Source organism: Loa loa, assembly GCF_000183805.2.
Source record: "Loa loa unplaced genomic scaffold supercont3.225, whole genome shotgun sequence".
NCBI lineage: Eukaryota > Metazoa > Nematoda > Chromadorea > Rhabditida > Onchocercidae > Loa > Loa loa.
Window position 1 is genome coordinate 20,837 of NW_018108405.1, and position 17,482 is coordinate 38,318.

Genomic DNA, 17,482 nt, shown 5'->3' on the forward strand with positions numbered 1-17,482 from the left:
AGAGAGAGACAGACAGAGAAGGAGAGAGAGAGAGAGAAAGAGAAAGAAAGGAAGATAAGTGATAAAGGTTTGTAAAATTTTTTATCCCATCTGGTGAAAATAGAATATGTCAATCGGAATTGTTAGAAACTGCGCAAAGTTTATTTTTGCAACGGTTGATATAAGAGAATTGATGATTCATCTTATCCTATTCATTTCATTTCAATTCAATTCAATTCTGTTAACAAATATTTCATTACATTATGCAAAAGTATCGCCGTTAATTCGATTATTTATTTATTTATTTTTTTCTTGCTGCAGAAAAAGAGAAAAAAGATGAAAATTAGCACAATTTTGTTATCTAATAAATTTCAAAATTAGTTGTCCTTGAATTTGAAAATGACAGATGGTTAAATGGACAAACGATTGCAATAAATTCATGCCATTGCTATGATTTTAGATGAAATTTGAAAGTTTTCCAAATTTCTAAAAGATAGATGAAATTTACTGCAAAATATTCAAATCATATGTTTATTTTCTAGGGCTATAAATCGATAATATGAATGAATATATTTCATATTTGAAATAATTCATAAATCTATGGTTGATTCAAAAATTTTAATTTAATAACTACGCTATATGATAATGTAAAGGCAATGATAAATTATGCACAAACCATTTTTAATTCTTAAAATGAGCTTTATTCAGTGTTATTTTTAATTAAAATAAGGGAAAACTTTAGAGGATAACAAATGATGGATTTAATTTGCATATAGAGTAGCATGGACTGAAAGAAATTTAGCCAGAAATTATTGCTCAAGTTAGATTTGTACATTTTTGCACGTACGTGTTACGTTAGTTACGCATGATTGAGCATTTAGCAATAGTTGGATAATATTTACTTTTGATTTAACATAACATTTGAATTTTTTACAGCTAAACTTTCCCTTTCTTTCCTCTATTCAAATGACTCATCGTTAACAAACCATAATAAACATTTCTCTCTCTCTCTCTCTCTCTTTCTCATTAGGTGATTCCTAACTCATTGTCTCATCCATCTGTTTATTGTTTATTGCTCAAAATGTGTGTATCCTTTTTCATTCAGTAATATCTCATTACGTGATTCGTTTTTTTTTGTTTTTCTCTCCTCATTCATCTATTCATTTTAAAGTCTGCGATGTCGCCGAAAAATCTCCACTGATACAGTAATGTATTTATTTATTTCTTTATTTTGCTTTTCTTTTTCAATAAAATTCTAAAGTTTCCTTCTCATCTTTCAAAGCATCACATATTTTACAGCAAAGAATTAAAAGGATTGTACTGTGTTACGTTTGCTTTGGTCTTTGATTCTTTTCAATTTATTTCTAAATAACCAAATATTTTGTTGTTCATATGAATTATGTGGCAAAGATGTAAATAATTTGCATAGTTTTAATTTTCATTCATACACTTTTCTCAGATTCATTTCATTCTCTTTTATTGATAATAGCTTGTTATTGCAAATATTTTATTGGAATTTTGCATGTTTTCACTTTAATAAAATTATCCTAATGGTATCATTATTTTAACCTTAACCTTGTTGATATTTGACTATATATCAAATAGAGTAAAGATTTGGTTTTAGAGAGTTCACGTTTTAAATGGTTTTGAATAATTGATATAATTTAAACTTTTTGCAAATAGTTTGTCATATTTTACATTGTGAAGTATTGCAATGAATGGTTAAATGTCCAGTATGAATCACATAGACTAGATGACTCATTTTTTGCTTTTTCTTTTCTGTCCTGAACTTCGTTAAATACTTCACAAACGTTATTTTCGGTCTAAGTTTTTTGGATTTCGAAAATTCGAAAGTTTTTCAACTTATTTTACATGTAAGCTTTCTGAGGAATACATGGATATTTGTGTTGCATACATTGTCTTATTGCGTGCGAAATCATTGATTTCTTTGGAAACAAATCCTACCACGTTTTTATTATTTTAAAATGAAAATTCGGAAACTACATTTTTGCAGGATGCTTTTACTGATAGAACAGCCAAGTACCAAGCAACATGATGCTACCGGATCTGATACACGAAATGGACAGCATCTTCTAGAATACAGTACACCTGAGGAAGATGAAGAACCGGACAGTGGCGATGTAATTGCACCAACAGCTGTGAAGAAAACAGTATCTTGTGCTCAGGTAAGGATAACAGGAATGATAGCTTTTACTTAATTAGGCATTGCGTTTTCGAAATCAGTTATAAATATTTCACTCCTATTTTCTTTATCATAGGTATTTGATAATATTGATTACGAAATCTTATTTCACATCATTAACATTGTTGTCCTGTTCAATTTTGCACTACGAATGGGAGCTTTTTTGTGTCCGCAGTATCAGACCTGCAAAGGTTACTTACAAATTACTTTAATGTTGAGTTTTCAGAATAAGTTGAATGGAAAAAAAGGAAAGGGGGGTTTTTTTTATTCTTCCAAATGTCACCATTACCTTTTTTCACTTATATATTGTCATAAATTTTGATAACGTTTGTCATGTTTCAGAAATTGGATCAGTTCTTGGTTGGCAAATCAAATTCATCTGAATATTCGGATCGGTGGAAACGTGAGTTCAGTGAACGACCGTCATGGTGTGATGCAGACATGGCTTTGCAGCAAATTAAACGGGTGAGAATAATTTTCTATATTCATAGGCTATCGTTCATATGAATGCGCTCATTGTTTGTTTTTTCTTTTTTACAATGCACTTCTGAAAATTCAAAACCGGCTGTCGGCCAAGAAACAAGAAAGCAACAAGAAAAAATCTTATATACTTGCTATTTATCATTTAATCTAGAGCTATAAAAATTCTCAGGGTAAAGCACGTGGCAACAAGGCAGCTTTATATTCGAGAAGTTTAATCCAAAAAGCCTTATTTGCTTTGGGAACATTTGTGCATCATCATGCATGTCTCGTTATATTCACTGTTGTAATGTTCTTCGGTTTCTGTTGTTGTGGGTTACAATATGTTCGGATCGAAACAGACATCGTCAAGTTATGGGTTGCACGTAAGTTTTGTTTGGTAAATTTCTTGGCAGTAATTATTGGGATCAAGTGAATAAGTAAGTAGGGAGATTGTATGCTCAACTATGTTATCAGTTAAGTTGTAGTCGTTCATTACTAGTAGCAACTCCAGTATAAAGTTAAGCTTGAAAAGAAATACCAAAGATTTTGAGAAAATTAAAAAAGAAGAAACTATAATTCTATATTTATAAACTATACTTTTTGCCCATAGAAGTAATGAGGCATTCAACGAACCTTATGTCGAAAAACAAAACTGATACCAATTATTATAGTTAAAGAAAATACTTCTGATTATTTTAAAGCATAAATCTTACATTCGAAAATTTTAGAATATAGTGTATTGATTTTCATGCATTTTTTTTTAAAAATTTCGTTGTAAAATGATAAAATTATGAAGTTCTCAATATCTTTAATTTGCAGAATATCTTTTTATGCTTTCATTTATTCGGTGTTTCATTTCGAAGAAGACTTATTTTTTATTTCTCAGGTGGTGGCCGACTAGAAGAAGAGCTTAATTTCTTGTCAAGAATAGAGAAATTGAGTTCGGATAAAGCGCACGGTGAAACTGGTCTTGGTGGTGCCTATCAGGTATCATCTCCATTTACCTTCAGAATGTCATTTCCTTTTTTTTTCTCTTTGTTTAGTAAGTTGTAAGTAAACAGTAAGCTGGCAAATCACTTTTTTCACTGCTTCTTTTATTGCATTATTAATTAATTATTTAGTAATTGTTTAGTAGTGAGCGATTTCGATCAGTGAGGTCATAAATCGTTAGGAAAAAGGAGGCAGAAGCCAAAATAGTTGAAGTTTCTTTCAGAAAAAAAATTTTCTTCCTTGATTGCATTATTATTAATTTTCAGGTTGTGATACATACTCCTATAGTTGAAGGTGATAATATACTTACGCAAGAAGGCTTACTAGAACATGTCACAATTTTGGAGCAGATTGCGAACTATGAAGTGAATGTCGCTGGCGAGTATGTTTTTCTGTTTTTGTTTTATGTTGACAATTTAATTTACTCAGTTCTTTGTAATTGTTTACAAAAGAAACAAATTAATAAATTAATACCGCATCATAAAATTTAAAAATTTTAAAACTACAACTGTTCATAACTTTTCAAGTCGATCACTCTATTTTTCTTAGTTATATGTCTTACCAGCCGTTTTAGTTATTTCAAAAAACTTCAAAGTATTCAGAACGTATGCTATAATGTTTTGAAATGCGAAATGAGGGCATCTCTTCAAAGTCGTATTAATTGACATGCACAATTGCTCATTCATTTAACTTGCATTTGTTGTGAAATTACTCATAGTATTTAAAAAATATTTTCTTCCAGGAATTGGACCCTTGCGGATCTATGTTTCAAACCACCGTCACCGAAAATTGACAACTTGTTTGCGTCTCAATTTTTACCACTTATTGATAAAATAATACCATGCATTTGGATTACACCGATTGATTGCTTTTGGGAGGGATCAAAAGCGATTGGACCACATCCCAGTATTGAAAGCAGGTAAAAAATAGCGAATATAGAGCAAGCGAATGGAATTCTTACAAATTTCACCATAATTTGACTGTTTTTAATTGGGTTTGAATGCAAAAACTAAAAGCGCGAAAGTTATTTTGTCAACATTATGGACTTATTGCTTCAATTACTGAATGGGCTTCTTCAGTTCGCTTGGATTTGGGAAAGAATTTTTGACATCACTATCAAATGTGGACACTTTATCATGGTCAAACATCGATCCGCAAGCACTTCTGGATGAATTGGCCGAAATTTTGGACTTAAATAATTTCAACAGTTTTTTCCATCGGGTAAATCTTTGCTTGCTAAATTAGTCATCCAGATGAAAGGTGATTTAATTTGAGTTCAAAAATCATTTTATATTTTGCTTCATTATTCAATACTGATTAAATAGAAAGTGTTTTGGCCTTGTAATTTCAATTAACTTTTTCTGATTGTTATACGATTTATCAGAAATTGAAGTATAAGGTAACTAAAGAAGTCAGATTGTTTCTAATTTCAGGCTAATATAGGCAGAGGTTATCTTGACCGCTGGTGCATTGATCCACTCAATCCGGAGTGTCCTATTGGATCACCTAACCACTTTGCTTTTTGTGACCTGATCCCTAGATTTTTGGAATATGCAAAGGAAAAGGATTTTGAAATACCGGTTGATCCAGAATATCTTCATCGTGAGGAAGAAAAGAAAAATCAAGACGAATACAGTCTTTTTCATTTCTTCAGCAAAAGTTGGTTCAATATATTAAGATGTCGCTTAAAGGAATAGACAAGAGAAATCCTTAAGTTTTTTTCTCCTAGGAAATTCCCAATAACCTTGGAATTAAAAGGGAAATTTGTTCCAGGTTTATAAATGTCATTAAAAAATTAGAATTTTGGTAGGGAAATGCTTATTCAGAGCTTCTACGACATGCAGTCAGTTTTCAGGGCAAAAGAGGAGCCTGAGAAAGTCGATTGGTAATTATTTGAGCGTAGACGAAATGTCAAATTATACAAATCAAGCTGAGCTTTCCTTTAGCGAAGATAAAACTGTTGAAACGAATGAAACGAAATATGAGACCGTTCATTTCATTTCAAAGCATGCCGAAAATAGCACAGATAACCAACAAATTCAAACTCCAGTGGAAGCAGAATCTACCGTGTCATCATATCGTTCACCAGGAACAACAACAAATCCAAAAAGAGGTTGGTAATTTCACTGTGATTGAAAATAGAGTTTATTCCATTTCTCTTCGGGACACATCAATATGTGGTATTTAAATTCGAGGACGTTTGAAATCATTCAGGTCTTTTTTTTCAAATAACGTCTTTCCCTGATAGATCTGGCTAACAGCCTTTCTTTACCAACATTGCTATGAGAAAAAGTCTGTTTAAACTTCAGGTGTAATTGCATATCATGATGGTCATGTAATACTTCATCCTCTACAAGAAGGCTAAGGGATAAAGTAAACTAAATGAGATTTCACGAGCATTAAGTAGAAAGCTTTCTTTATTTCTTAACTGACCAATCTTTAATATCAGTTATAATTAAGATCGAATCAACGGAATAAATTTTTAGGAGGAATACTAGACAAAATCAAATTGACTTAAGCACTAAGTAGGTTTATTACTCTGATCGGAGTTTTCAGATAAAAAATGATCGAAGGAGAAGTTCACTATCACTAGGGTAGTGAGTTTCTCACTCAGTTATTTTATCTGAAAACTCAAAACCAAGATACTCATATCAAACAACTTTTTAATTCCCGATGCATCCAGGAGTCTCCAGAAATGCAGCTTTTTTCGAACTTAGGCAATTAAATCCAAATAAAAAGTAAGTGATGAAGCAACATTATCATGGAGAAAAGTCACTGCAAACTTCAGGTTCAGTCGCTCATCAGGATGACAGTGATTTTCTGTATGACGATGATGAAGATAAAGAATTTAATTTAAATGGTGAGAAGACTAGGTTGCATAAGTTATAAAAGGAAATTATTATGTATGTGTGTACCTGTTTAGTTGAACGGCATGCTATCCGTCATCTCTTTTTTCTGCTATTTTTTTTTTTTTTAATGAGGAATTTAAGTTCCCACTTTGCTTTTCTATGGCTTTCATCTGTGTGTTGCTGTTTTTGTCTGAGGTGGTGATTGGTAGTCGTTTACTTCGAGTTTGTTTTTCAAGTTCAATTCGGATATTCATATTCGTTACAATTATTTTGATTTCTAGTCAACAACAATAACTAATTCTATCACAGTGATGATATTCCCGTTGAATCTACGCTTTTCGGTCATTCTAAATTAGATCTGGAGTTCTCACTTTATCAGTTTCTCCTTATTCCTTTTCCACCCACTTCCTCCAGGTTTTTTTACATTTTCTTTGGGTGTTTTTAAATAAGTGACACTTGCATTTGTCTTATTGCACAATATAATATTCACGTGTTGCCGTGATGCTTGCAACTGGTGTGCCATATCCGCTGAAAATTTGGGCTCTCTAATGTTAGACTCTGCGTGGTAATTTTATAATTCTTTATTTCCTATTCTTGTCCCCAATTGGTCTTTGTTTTTTATCTTTAATTCGTTTGTATCTAAGCATGCATCATTCGAGCATGATGAAGTTGTGTTACAGCTTTTACACTGACATGACTTCAGTTTTTTCTTGGTATTCAGAAAAGAAGCAAATCAAATTTTCAGCCGAAATTTGCGCGAAATATGCACGACCTTTTTCGGAATGGCTTCGGAATAATACGGATAAGTGGCATGAGTTCCTGAAATTGGTATGACTTTATTTTTTGGAATGAAATCTTCTAGGAGACTGCTGCTTTTTTTTAAAATGAGATGGGGAGGAATAGCGAATATTCGATAATCTTTGAACAGATTCCACTTATCAAACTCGTTACAGTGTCGTACCGTATAACTCCCGACTTGTGCGTGATATTAGTTAACTCTATAATTTTAGTAATCTTTCAGCTTTTCACCGTGATGAAGTTTGTTTTTAGCATGAAATGCCTATACTTCCTAAGTACGGTGAAGTAATGACTGGTGGTTGTCATAGTTTCGCGAAAGATATCATGTCATGGCCACAGGATCTGATTATTGGTGGCGTTAAGATGAAGAATGGTACGATTAAAAGTGCGGAAGCTTTGCAAAGCGTATTTTTGGTTGCTTCGCCCACTGATATATATAATCGTTTCAAGGTATATTTTGTTATCTGGAGGAGACTAGTTAAAAAGTCATGGAAATTATGGGTTGTTGAAGTTGAAAACTGAGCTCTCATATTTAACATCATTTTATGATTTTTAGCAGATAACTGTTACTTGTTCTTCAGGCCCTAAGGAGAAAAAAATAGGTATCATCATACATATATAGCTGTAACAATATATGAACCCTGTTTGACAGACGATATTCACTATTTTTGCGAGCATACTCATTCGATCATTTCATTTCGCAGGATGGTGATAGGATTTATTCAAAACCAAATTTAAATCTAATGCAATGGAATGTGACTGTGGCAGAAAATGTGATAAAAACGTGGCAACGTAACTTTACAAGCAATTTGTACAATCACCAATCGAACTTTGTCGTCGATCAGAAAAGTGATTCAAAAATTGTCCATCGTCGCATACACCCATTAGCATCAACATCAGTGACCGATATGTTAGAACAATTTTGCAAATTCAATTACAGCATCATTTTTGTCGGGTAAATTTTTCTTGATGAAATTATCTGAAGCTTGTAGTTATGTACTTATTACAACGAATACCTGAGCAAGTTAATATTTCAACCTTTCTGGGAAGAAATCACTTCACTGTGATCAGCAGCTAGTAAATATTTTAGTAAATTTAAGTGGGATTTTATCAAATGGGAGATAACCAAGTGAAATAGTTATTAAGAATAACGGAGAAATTTTTGCTGTTTTTGTTGATTTGTTGTGCTGACTGACTTTATTCAGAATCAGTTTAGCATCAGCTTTCGGAAACAAAATTCAACTCTAACCCTAACTACCAAGGCCATCAATAGGTCAAATTATTGGTTTAAGATTTCTATAGTTTACGGAGATGAAATTAAAAGAAATTCCTGATAAATTAGTTACCACATTTTTTGTTAATTCTTTAATTGACTAATTTCATGAATCTCAAATTTTGACCGATTGCTTGGTCATTTTAGATACTTTCTGATGCTGATCTATGCATTGCAAGCTCAAATGAAATGCCATGGATGCATGTTAGCTGTTGATTCATGCATAGGTTTGGCTTTTGCTGGTGTCTTAACAGTTACCTTTGCATCAGTTGCTGGTTTAGGCCTTGCCACATGGTTAAGTATCGAATTCAATGCTGCTACCACTCAGGTTTTTTTTTTTTTCATGACTTTATACGTTTACACTTATTTTACAATAGTAATAATAAATTTTGAAATTTGTGGTCATGTGAAATGAGCTCGCTTATTATCGGCGTTTGAAATGAATTTAATGGATATTACATATTATCATTCAATTAATTTCCACGGTTGTACCCATAATTTATGAGTGTCATATTAATTAACGAATTTCATGGATAATGTTTAAATTAAATTGCTAAGCTTTCCCATTGATAATTTCATTGACGTTATTTAACGACTCTCACTTTTACTGAGAATAGCGAGCTGAATTTTGGTGGGTTATTTTCAGATAGTGCCATTTCTAACACTTGGTATTGGAGTGGATAATATCTTCCTGTTATTGCATAATTATCACAATGTAATGGAAAATGTGAAGAAGGATGAAGTCGGTATGTTAATGAAAGAAACCGGTATGAGTGTTATGATGACATCCATCAATAATATTCTCTCGTTTCTTGCCGGAACATTGTTGCCAATCCCTGCATTACGTGCATTTTGTGCGCAGGTTTGTTTTTTAATTCATTAAATTTGATTCCGGCATTGAAAACAGTCTTAAAATAAGTCCAATTTTTAAAATTTGAACTAAATCAAATCTCATGGAAGGATATCAAAATAAGCAAAATCTACCATTCTATGCTAATGTTATTATCTCTGGATTGATTTCTAAATATTTGGAAGAGAAAAAATTGTACACCTTCTGAACAAGGTATGTTTTTTACGTAGATCTTCATTTCCGTTACAAGTTTAAATTCATTTCAGTCTTCTATTCTTCTGACTTTTAATCTAATTGCTGTGCTTACGATTTTCCCAGCAATTATATCTATTGATTTATGTCGTCGCAAAAGTTTCCGTCGAGATGTTTGTTGCTGTTCGGTGACAAGGAATTCATTTGTGAGGGAAAGCAGTTATATGATTGATGTCGGTGTCAAACCACATATTCAAGTCAGTGTTATTATCTTCAGATATTTGGAAATTGAGAAGTCTTTAAATTATGTGTATAATAATTTTTATTGAATAAGCTCTTAAATGACGAATTGTAAATCGGTTTTCTGAGTGGGAGAGGATGCTCTCGTCTAATTCGATAATAATTATCGACGTGTGCTGGACAGCTTCATACTGGATTATTTGAAGAGTTATTTGTTATATTAATAGATCATTTGACAGTTATTGATGTAGCAGTGCTCAAGGTGACAGAATTTTATACTGATATGATTTGGTTCATCCGCGGAAAAATTGCAGGAAAAATTAACAGTTGGTGGAATAGTGCCTTCATATCATAATCTATACTCCTCTAACGATCATGGTGATGACATGGAGGACGATATCGTTAAACCTTGGACTCTTCATGCTTTCCTTCGGCATTACTACATACCGTTCTTGAAAAAGAAAATAGTTAAGGTAAGTATTATTTTTATTCTACAGTATTTTTTTAATTTAATTTTAGTTCGTATTTGAAAAGAGCTTTCAATTACTGAACGATGAAAATCATTCCTTATTCTATATGCATTTTGTTTTGATATTTCGTAAAGTTTTTGTAAATTTTGAAATTGTGACCTTTGATATGAGTTTTCTAGAAAGTTTGGTAAATATGGCGATTTTAAATTGCTGAGTTTAATATAAGATTGAAGTTAGAAGCACAATCATTACCTATGTCAGCGACATTCATTTTGGTGAATTTGCTTTTATACATTTTTCAAAGGTTCCTGTTCAGATATTTGTCATCATGACCTGCTTGTGTTTGTTATTTGCCGGATTATTTGGATTGCACAACACTACGTTTGGTCTTGAAATGAGCGATATATTACCCGATCAGACAGCCCCGGCTGCTTTTCTGAAAGCTCGGGATCGTTATTTCAGCTTTTACCCGATGTTTGCTGTATTACGTGGACCGAACGTTGATTATGCCAAAAATCAGCACAAAATCGATAATTATCGTTTGAGTATTGGTAAATTATTCTTGCTTTTTAAATTAGCATTATGTGATCGTTTCTGAAAAAAAAAAACTCAATTTATTGGCACCTTTGGATAATTTATGAGATATCTAGGAAAGGGCTGCTACATTTTACATTTCAACTTTCATCCATATTCGCTGCTTCATATATATTAAATGTTCTTTTTCCTTGTTCGGGTCATTATAAGACACCTCTTATATCCATTTTATTTTCTTACCCGTTGGTAACTTATGTATTCTAATTTGTTATTAATTTTAGGCAGTTCTCCTTTTGTCGTAAAAAATAGCGAGAACGAACCAAGCGAGAAATATTGGTTATCGGTGTTACGGGTTTGGCTGAGAAATTTGCAGCAGAAGTTGGATCAGGCAATAGCCGATGGTTTGGTAAGTGTTTAAAAAGTCTTAAATCTAGCTGAAAACATATACTCGAAATTTTTTTAATTCGTCGTTTTTAAAATTTGTTTTGTCGCTCTGTATGGAAATGGAGAACATTAATTCGAAAATGAAATCATTATTTTTTATGTAAATAAATGGATGAAAATTGTTTCATTAAAGATTGATTCATCAACGGGTGCAGTTGTGGGTGAAGAAACTGATTTTACGGGAGTAACCGAGAAATTGCCGACTGATGTCAATATTGCATATCGATTAGCATGTAGCTATGGATATACGTACAATTGTACCGGCCGTGTAAGTATCCTCACTTATCTACTAGCTGGACATGGACTGAACCATTATAGCGACTTTTTAAAGGAGACATACCGTCGTACCATAAAAATATCTACGGTTGAACTGTAGACGGTATTTTTAAAGGACTAAAACATGGGCATATTATTAATAAGGAAAATTTTACGATATTTTTAGAGCAGCTCACTGTTTTGTGCTTGCAGATTGGGAGAGTACGTTTTGTAGATGAAAGTGGAACGATTAATATTGAAAGTTTTTACAACTATTTAACAGCCTGGTATAATTCCGATAAAATCATGTATCATATATCATTAGCTTCATTCATCCCTTCACCACCGGAGTGGACGATCGAAGATAAAACAGCTCGCTTAGTTCCGCCAGCAGGTCCATTTGAATACAGCCAAATACCCTTTTATCTCACAAATCTATCCAGCACACCAGTTATCATCGAAATGGTTAAAGTTAGCCATTTTTCTCGTCGTTTTGTTTACAAGGCTGTTGTACCTCTTCATTTCTTGTTAACTTTGATTCTCGGTGGAAAGCTTTTTATGAAACATATTTGTTGTAAGATTTGAATTAGTTGCAGTTTTTTCAGGTTGCTCTTCATCTTCTATTTTATGATTGAATTATTTTAGGTTGAAAGAAAATTTTTTTTTTCCAGGAAATTCGTACTATTTGTGACGAATTCAGTGCTGATGGTCTACCGAATTTCCCAGCTGGAGTTGCATTCATATTTTGGGAACAATATTTACATTTGAGTACCAACCTTTTCCAAGCTATTTGTGTAATAGCATTTGCTGTATTCTGTGTGATCTCTATTATTATATGCAACCCGTGGGCTGCTGGTTTGTAACTTTCTTTTTCTGTGATTTATCCAATTTCCATTGCGTATTTTTATCAAGATTTCATCACATATTCAAATTCTTCGCTGAATTAAAGAAAATTCAGGCTTTTGTACGTCTTTATTGATTTTCGTATATACACTTGGAAGGATATTTCAGGCATTATTTTAATAATTTTGCTGCTAATGACTGTTGAGCTCACCGGTTTCCTTGGTTTGGCTGGTATCAAATTGAATCCTATCTCAGCTGTAACAGTTATCACTGCCGTTGGTATTGGTGAGTCGTCTCTAATTTTTATGTTTTACTTCTGTATGATAATCGGAGACTTGAAATTAGTTCGAAGTAATTAAATTTTAATTCAAGAATAAATCAGTTAGATTAGTGAGAATTTAAAATTCTTTTTTTAACTTCTAGTTTTTGGCTAACATATACCGTTTGTGGCTATAATAAGGTAGATACTGAGCGTGAGTTTTATGAGTTGTCTCCCAGCAGCCACTAAATTATGCCTTTTTATTCGTGTCATTAAACTGCTGAAATCGTCAATCCTTAACTTTTAGAGGATTATATGAAAAGTAATAAGAAACTGATAGATCATTCCGCTTCATATATCATTTAGGCTTTTTTATTCGAATTTCGTGAGCAACGAGTCATTTTTTGCTGTTCATGAGGAGACTGTAATTAATTTCAGTGAATGAAAATTGTTTGTCAGCAATTTGTAAATTAATAAATCAAGCATACTTTGACGTGACCTTCTCATGAGAACTTATATATAGCTGTATGTGATAAAAGATTGCGTCACAATAAAGAGATTGCTGCGTAAAATGATCACAAAGTCGTGATAATCACTGAAAGGAATTAAACTAAGTTTGGTTCAACTTTAACCTAATTGAAATTAAATCTAGTGGGATATTTCTCTAGGAGTGGAATTTACTGCACATGTTGTGCTGGCATTTTTGACATCACTTGGTACCCGAAATGATCGAATGGCATCTTGTATCGATCGTGTTTTTGTTCCTGTTATTCATGGTGCTTTTTCAACACTGCTTGGGATTATTATGCTTGCTTTTTCGGAATTTGAATTTGTTGTGAAATATTTTTTCGTAGTAATGACAGCATTGATTTTTATTGGCGTTATCAATGGTCTTGCTTTGCTACCGGTATTATTGTCACTTATTGGACCACCAAGTGAGGTTAGTTGTTACAGAATGGAAAGTTGTTACAATATTCATTATATGAATAAAATCGGAACCACTGCTTCTGCTTTAGTTAAATTTAAAATTTTACTTTTTAATAAATTTAAAATTTTGGATGGTTCCCCGGAATAATTTCAAAAATTATCAAAATGATATTGAATGAAATCTGTCGAATAAATACGGAAGAAAGATAATGCTTTTCTGTAATTTTTATCCGTTTCTAGATTGAACCATTAGATGGAAGTCATCGCTTGTTTGCTCCGCCGCCCATACATCGACGGATACGACGGACAGTGCAAGAATCACAAGCACATCGACGTAATTGTTCAGATGACAGTAATACCGCTACCCTTGGATCTGAAAATGTTCGTGTTTTATCGCAAATTAATCATATTTAACTTTCGTATAACGCTTTTAATTAATCCCACCAAAATTCCCTTTTATTTCTCGTATTTTTTTAATCTTTCGTTGAAAATAATTCCTTTTAATCTTTTTGTCTTCAATTCATATTCAAAAATTTCAAATTTCAATTTAGTTTTTTTGATTTATAAGATATTTTTTAATATTAGTTAAAGAACTTTTTTTTAGTGCAGCACAATGCTGTTAATATCGCCACCACGAAGCGGTAATGGTGGCTCATCGGGTACCCCACGGCTGGTTCCAAATAGTCATGCTCGATCCGCAAGTGCTCATATTGTATAAATTAAAAGTGCTATTTTTTTTGGCTGGTTGCGTGACATTTTGTTCTCCTTTTATTTTATTTATAATTCTTTGGGTGGTAATACATTCCTTTTCAAGAAATTAGTGTGGACATAATCATTTAGTATTATTGCGAGCAAGAACAGTTTCAATCAAAAATGCAGCAGTAATCAATACTATTTTCTTCCAGGTTGCTCGGGAAAAAATAATATTTATTACTTCGTTTTTTTCTCTTTGCAATCAGAGTTGTAGATGAAATTTGTCCGTATTGCTTATAGGTATTGCTTGTTTCAGTAATTTTTGTTATCATTATCGTTCGTGATCTCGCATTTGCCCAGTCTCTCCATTTTCCTTTCCAATTGCTTCTCTTCCATTAGCTTATTTTATTTTTCCCATAACTGATGGAGGATCTGGGTTCTGATTGGTTAGTTTGGAATGATTTTTATTGCACTACTTTATATTTATTGCTTCTACACTAATTCAATATTTCTAAATTTTAGAAAGTTCTCATGACTCGAAACGATCATCTTAACTCCCAGCGGTTTTTCAACCCGTGGTTACGTAATATGTTTTTCCGCAAATTCTCAATTTTTGGCAAATTTCTTTTCGTTATTTATGATTTCCTGGGTAAAAGAATTGTTTTAATTTTTGTGTAATTCATATAAAGTGTAGATCTGTTTTTTAATATGCGACCCATGGATCAACCACAGTTGAAATGAAGGTCAAAATTGAAGAAGGCGAAAAAAAAATGGATTAGGCGGAATATGTTGAAATATGTTACATGGGTAATTTAGATTACTTGGTCAGGTTATGATCATTCTTAATTTATTCCAGTTATTGTGCAATTAATAAGATTCTTGCTAGGCAAGAATGAAAAGGAAAGTAGTGCTGAATTGATAATATCTAACCGGTTGAATGTTGATTCTCATTGCATGCCGGTTATATTTATTCGGTACATATATATATACATATATTGTGTCCAGTTATCTTGCGCAAATATTGTACTTCCAGTATTTTCAGATTTGTGAAATCTTTTAATACTTGATACTTTGGTGATATCTTTTCCAGATAATGTGATTTCAATAATGGGCAAAAGACAAAAGTGATAATATTCTAAAATCTCAGGAAAAAAGAAGTAAACTTTTTTGATGTTGCTTAATCGCTGCATTTTTATCATTATTTCTAAGTATAAATATCTGTTACGTTGGTTAATAATTTTTTGAAACTGATTTAAACTTGGATGTGAAATGTATTATTTATTAGTGATCGATGAGTATCATCAATCATCTATATATTTATTGATTGATTGTTGTTTATATACACATTGTTATATTATTCTGAAAAAAAAATTCTCCCATCTTAGCTTTATCATTACTATTACTGATTATTCCGGTAAATTCGTATGTGAATGCCTGAAAGAATTATTCTCTTTTTTTTTCCACTATCTGTCTGTCTTGTCTTTTTTCTAAAGGCTTTTCTATAAGATTTCAGTCCAATGAAATGCTTCCATCTATGTTTTATTTTTCCAGATATGTTATGAACAGATACTTCAAATCACTTTGTTCATCAAATTAAATTCTAGACTTAATCAGCATATGTCAGTCACATTTAGACAAGATGTAACAGGGATGATATTGGATTAGTATCTTGGCTCACAACTTCATTAAGTTTATTGGTCTGAGCCTTTTTTAGATAATGTTGGAAGTCTTTATTTGGGATGAATATTATATGACCTTGCAAAATGCTACTTCAGCTGCGGTAAATGTAATGGTTTACCTTCTTGTCCACTTTTAGATAAACTGTGATTTTATTACTTCCCCAAACCTTTTCATTCAAAAATTTTCATTCATTTCTTTAAAATGAGTTTTTTTATTGAGGAAAAGTTGAATACTAGGTTGCAAGTGTAATTTGCACATTCGTTATTTTGCTTTGTGAAAGAATACTTCATACTATTTATAAGTTATCGGTTGTATTTCTCTTCAGTTTTTTATCTCATTCTATGCTTGTTTCCCATATGAAATAATTCAGTTATCTGTTTGAAATTTATATTAATAAGGTTATTAGGATTTTTTTTTTTTCATTTTATTTTATTTTATGTTCTTTTTCTTTTTTTTTCTTGATGGATAAAACATCACGAAAAGCAAAAGTTGTGCTTGTAACAAGGAAAAATAATAGAATTAATAAATTAGAAAGAGATCTCTCTCCTACTAAATTTGAATTAGAAGAATGTGATATTTTTGTTGATATAACAGGTGTTATCAGGTGTCGTTGAAATTTTTTTAATCTTTATGATCCCTGATATGATAAAAACCGACATCTTTCCCGTATTTGCAACGAGAAACAGCTAGCTGTTCATATCAAGCTGTTTCTTTTTTTTTTTTAATACCTGATAGATGGATTATAATATTTTAGATCCAATCAATAGCCCATTTTTAACAATTATATATTTTTCGATGTTTTTTTATTGCACTTCGAGGTTTTACTTTTGTAAAATGATGAAAGCAGTTCAATAGTTTCAAAATATAAAATTGCTATGTCGTTATATCGGTAAGTGGTTCATTTCTTTCATTGGGATATTTGATGCTAAGACCAAGTCGACCGATATGAAATACTTTCAAACCGATTCTTCCTGAATTATAGTAGGAATACGGAATATAAATTATGAATTGCCGGTAGATATCCTGAAACAGAACTAATTATTGGCATAATGTTATGGTGAATTGTAATTGATATCATCAATATCTAAATAGGATGCTCGGATATGCATGCATTTTTAAAAAACTATATTTGAACTTTATTGTCTATGATACTGATTTCTTTATGATAAAGATTGTCAACGATATCCTATGATAATTCTCAGTTAACCTACCGAATATTATAAGTTTTAATTTTTTTTTTTTAAATTCTCATAAGTTAATATAAAATTTCTAATTGTTAAATTATACCTTTTGACATTCATAATATGTCATATCACATTGATGATTGATCACTAAAATAGGTTTCTGAAGCATTGTACGCCCACTAAATAATCGGAAATGTCCTTCATTGTTTGGTTGTTGTTCGGTGATAAAATTATCCGCTTCTAAAATTATTTGATTATTCTTTATAAGAGATCAAAATTTGTAGAAAGAATAAGTTAAAGTTGTAAAAAAAGTTAACCAAATGGAAAAGAGAATTTATTTGATGAAAATTTCTAAAA

General features: G+C 31.8%; 2 protein-coding genes across 2 annotated transcripts; one reads left to right on the forward strand and one right to left on the reverse strand.

Moving 5' to 3' along the window:
- Window positions 1–1,994: 1,994 nt before the first annotated feature.
- LOAG_06459 (hypothetical protein) lies at window positions 1,995–14,286 on the forward strand (the record flags this gene model as incomplete). The annotated part of the gene is made up of 26 exons (XM_003141993.1): window positions 1,995–2,165; window positions 2,525–2,647; window positions 2,835–3,027; window positions 3,531–3,631; window positions 3,901–4,016; window positions 4,377–4,553; window positions 4,714–4,855; window positions 5,068–5,293; window positions 5,490–5,747; window positions 6,423–6,494; window positions 7,229–7,311; window positions 7,534–7,731; window positions 7,986–8,236; window positions 8,702–8,882; window positions 9,201–9,416; window positions 9,671–9,853; window positions 10,151–10,309; window positions 10,623–10,857; window positions 11,122–11,246; window positions 11,418–11,552; window positions 11,753–12,010; window positions 12,211–12,394; window positions 12,551–12,667; window positions 13,310–13,581; window positions 13,809–13,949; window positions 14,173–14,286. 26 exons carry the CDS (start codon window positions 1,995–1,997, stop codon window positions 14,284–14,286), a joined length of 4,431 nt encoding a protein of 1,476 aa, XP_003142041.1.
- Window positions 14,287–16,814: 2,528 nt separating this feature from the next.
- Window positions 16,815–17,384, reverse strand: LOAG_06464 (hypothetical protein; the record flags this gene model as incomplete). The annotated part of the gene is made up of 2 exons (XM_003141994.1): window positions 16,815–16,964; window positions 17,229–17,384. Coding segments are annotated over 2 exons (306 nt in total), but the record flags the coding sequence as incomplete, so codon positions are not given.
- Window positions 17,385–17,482: the final 98 nt, after the last annotated feature.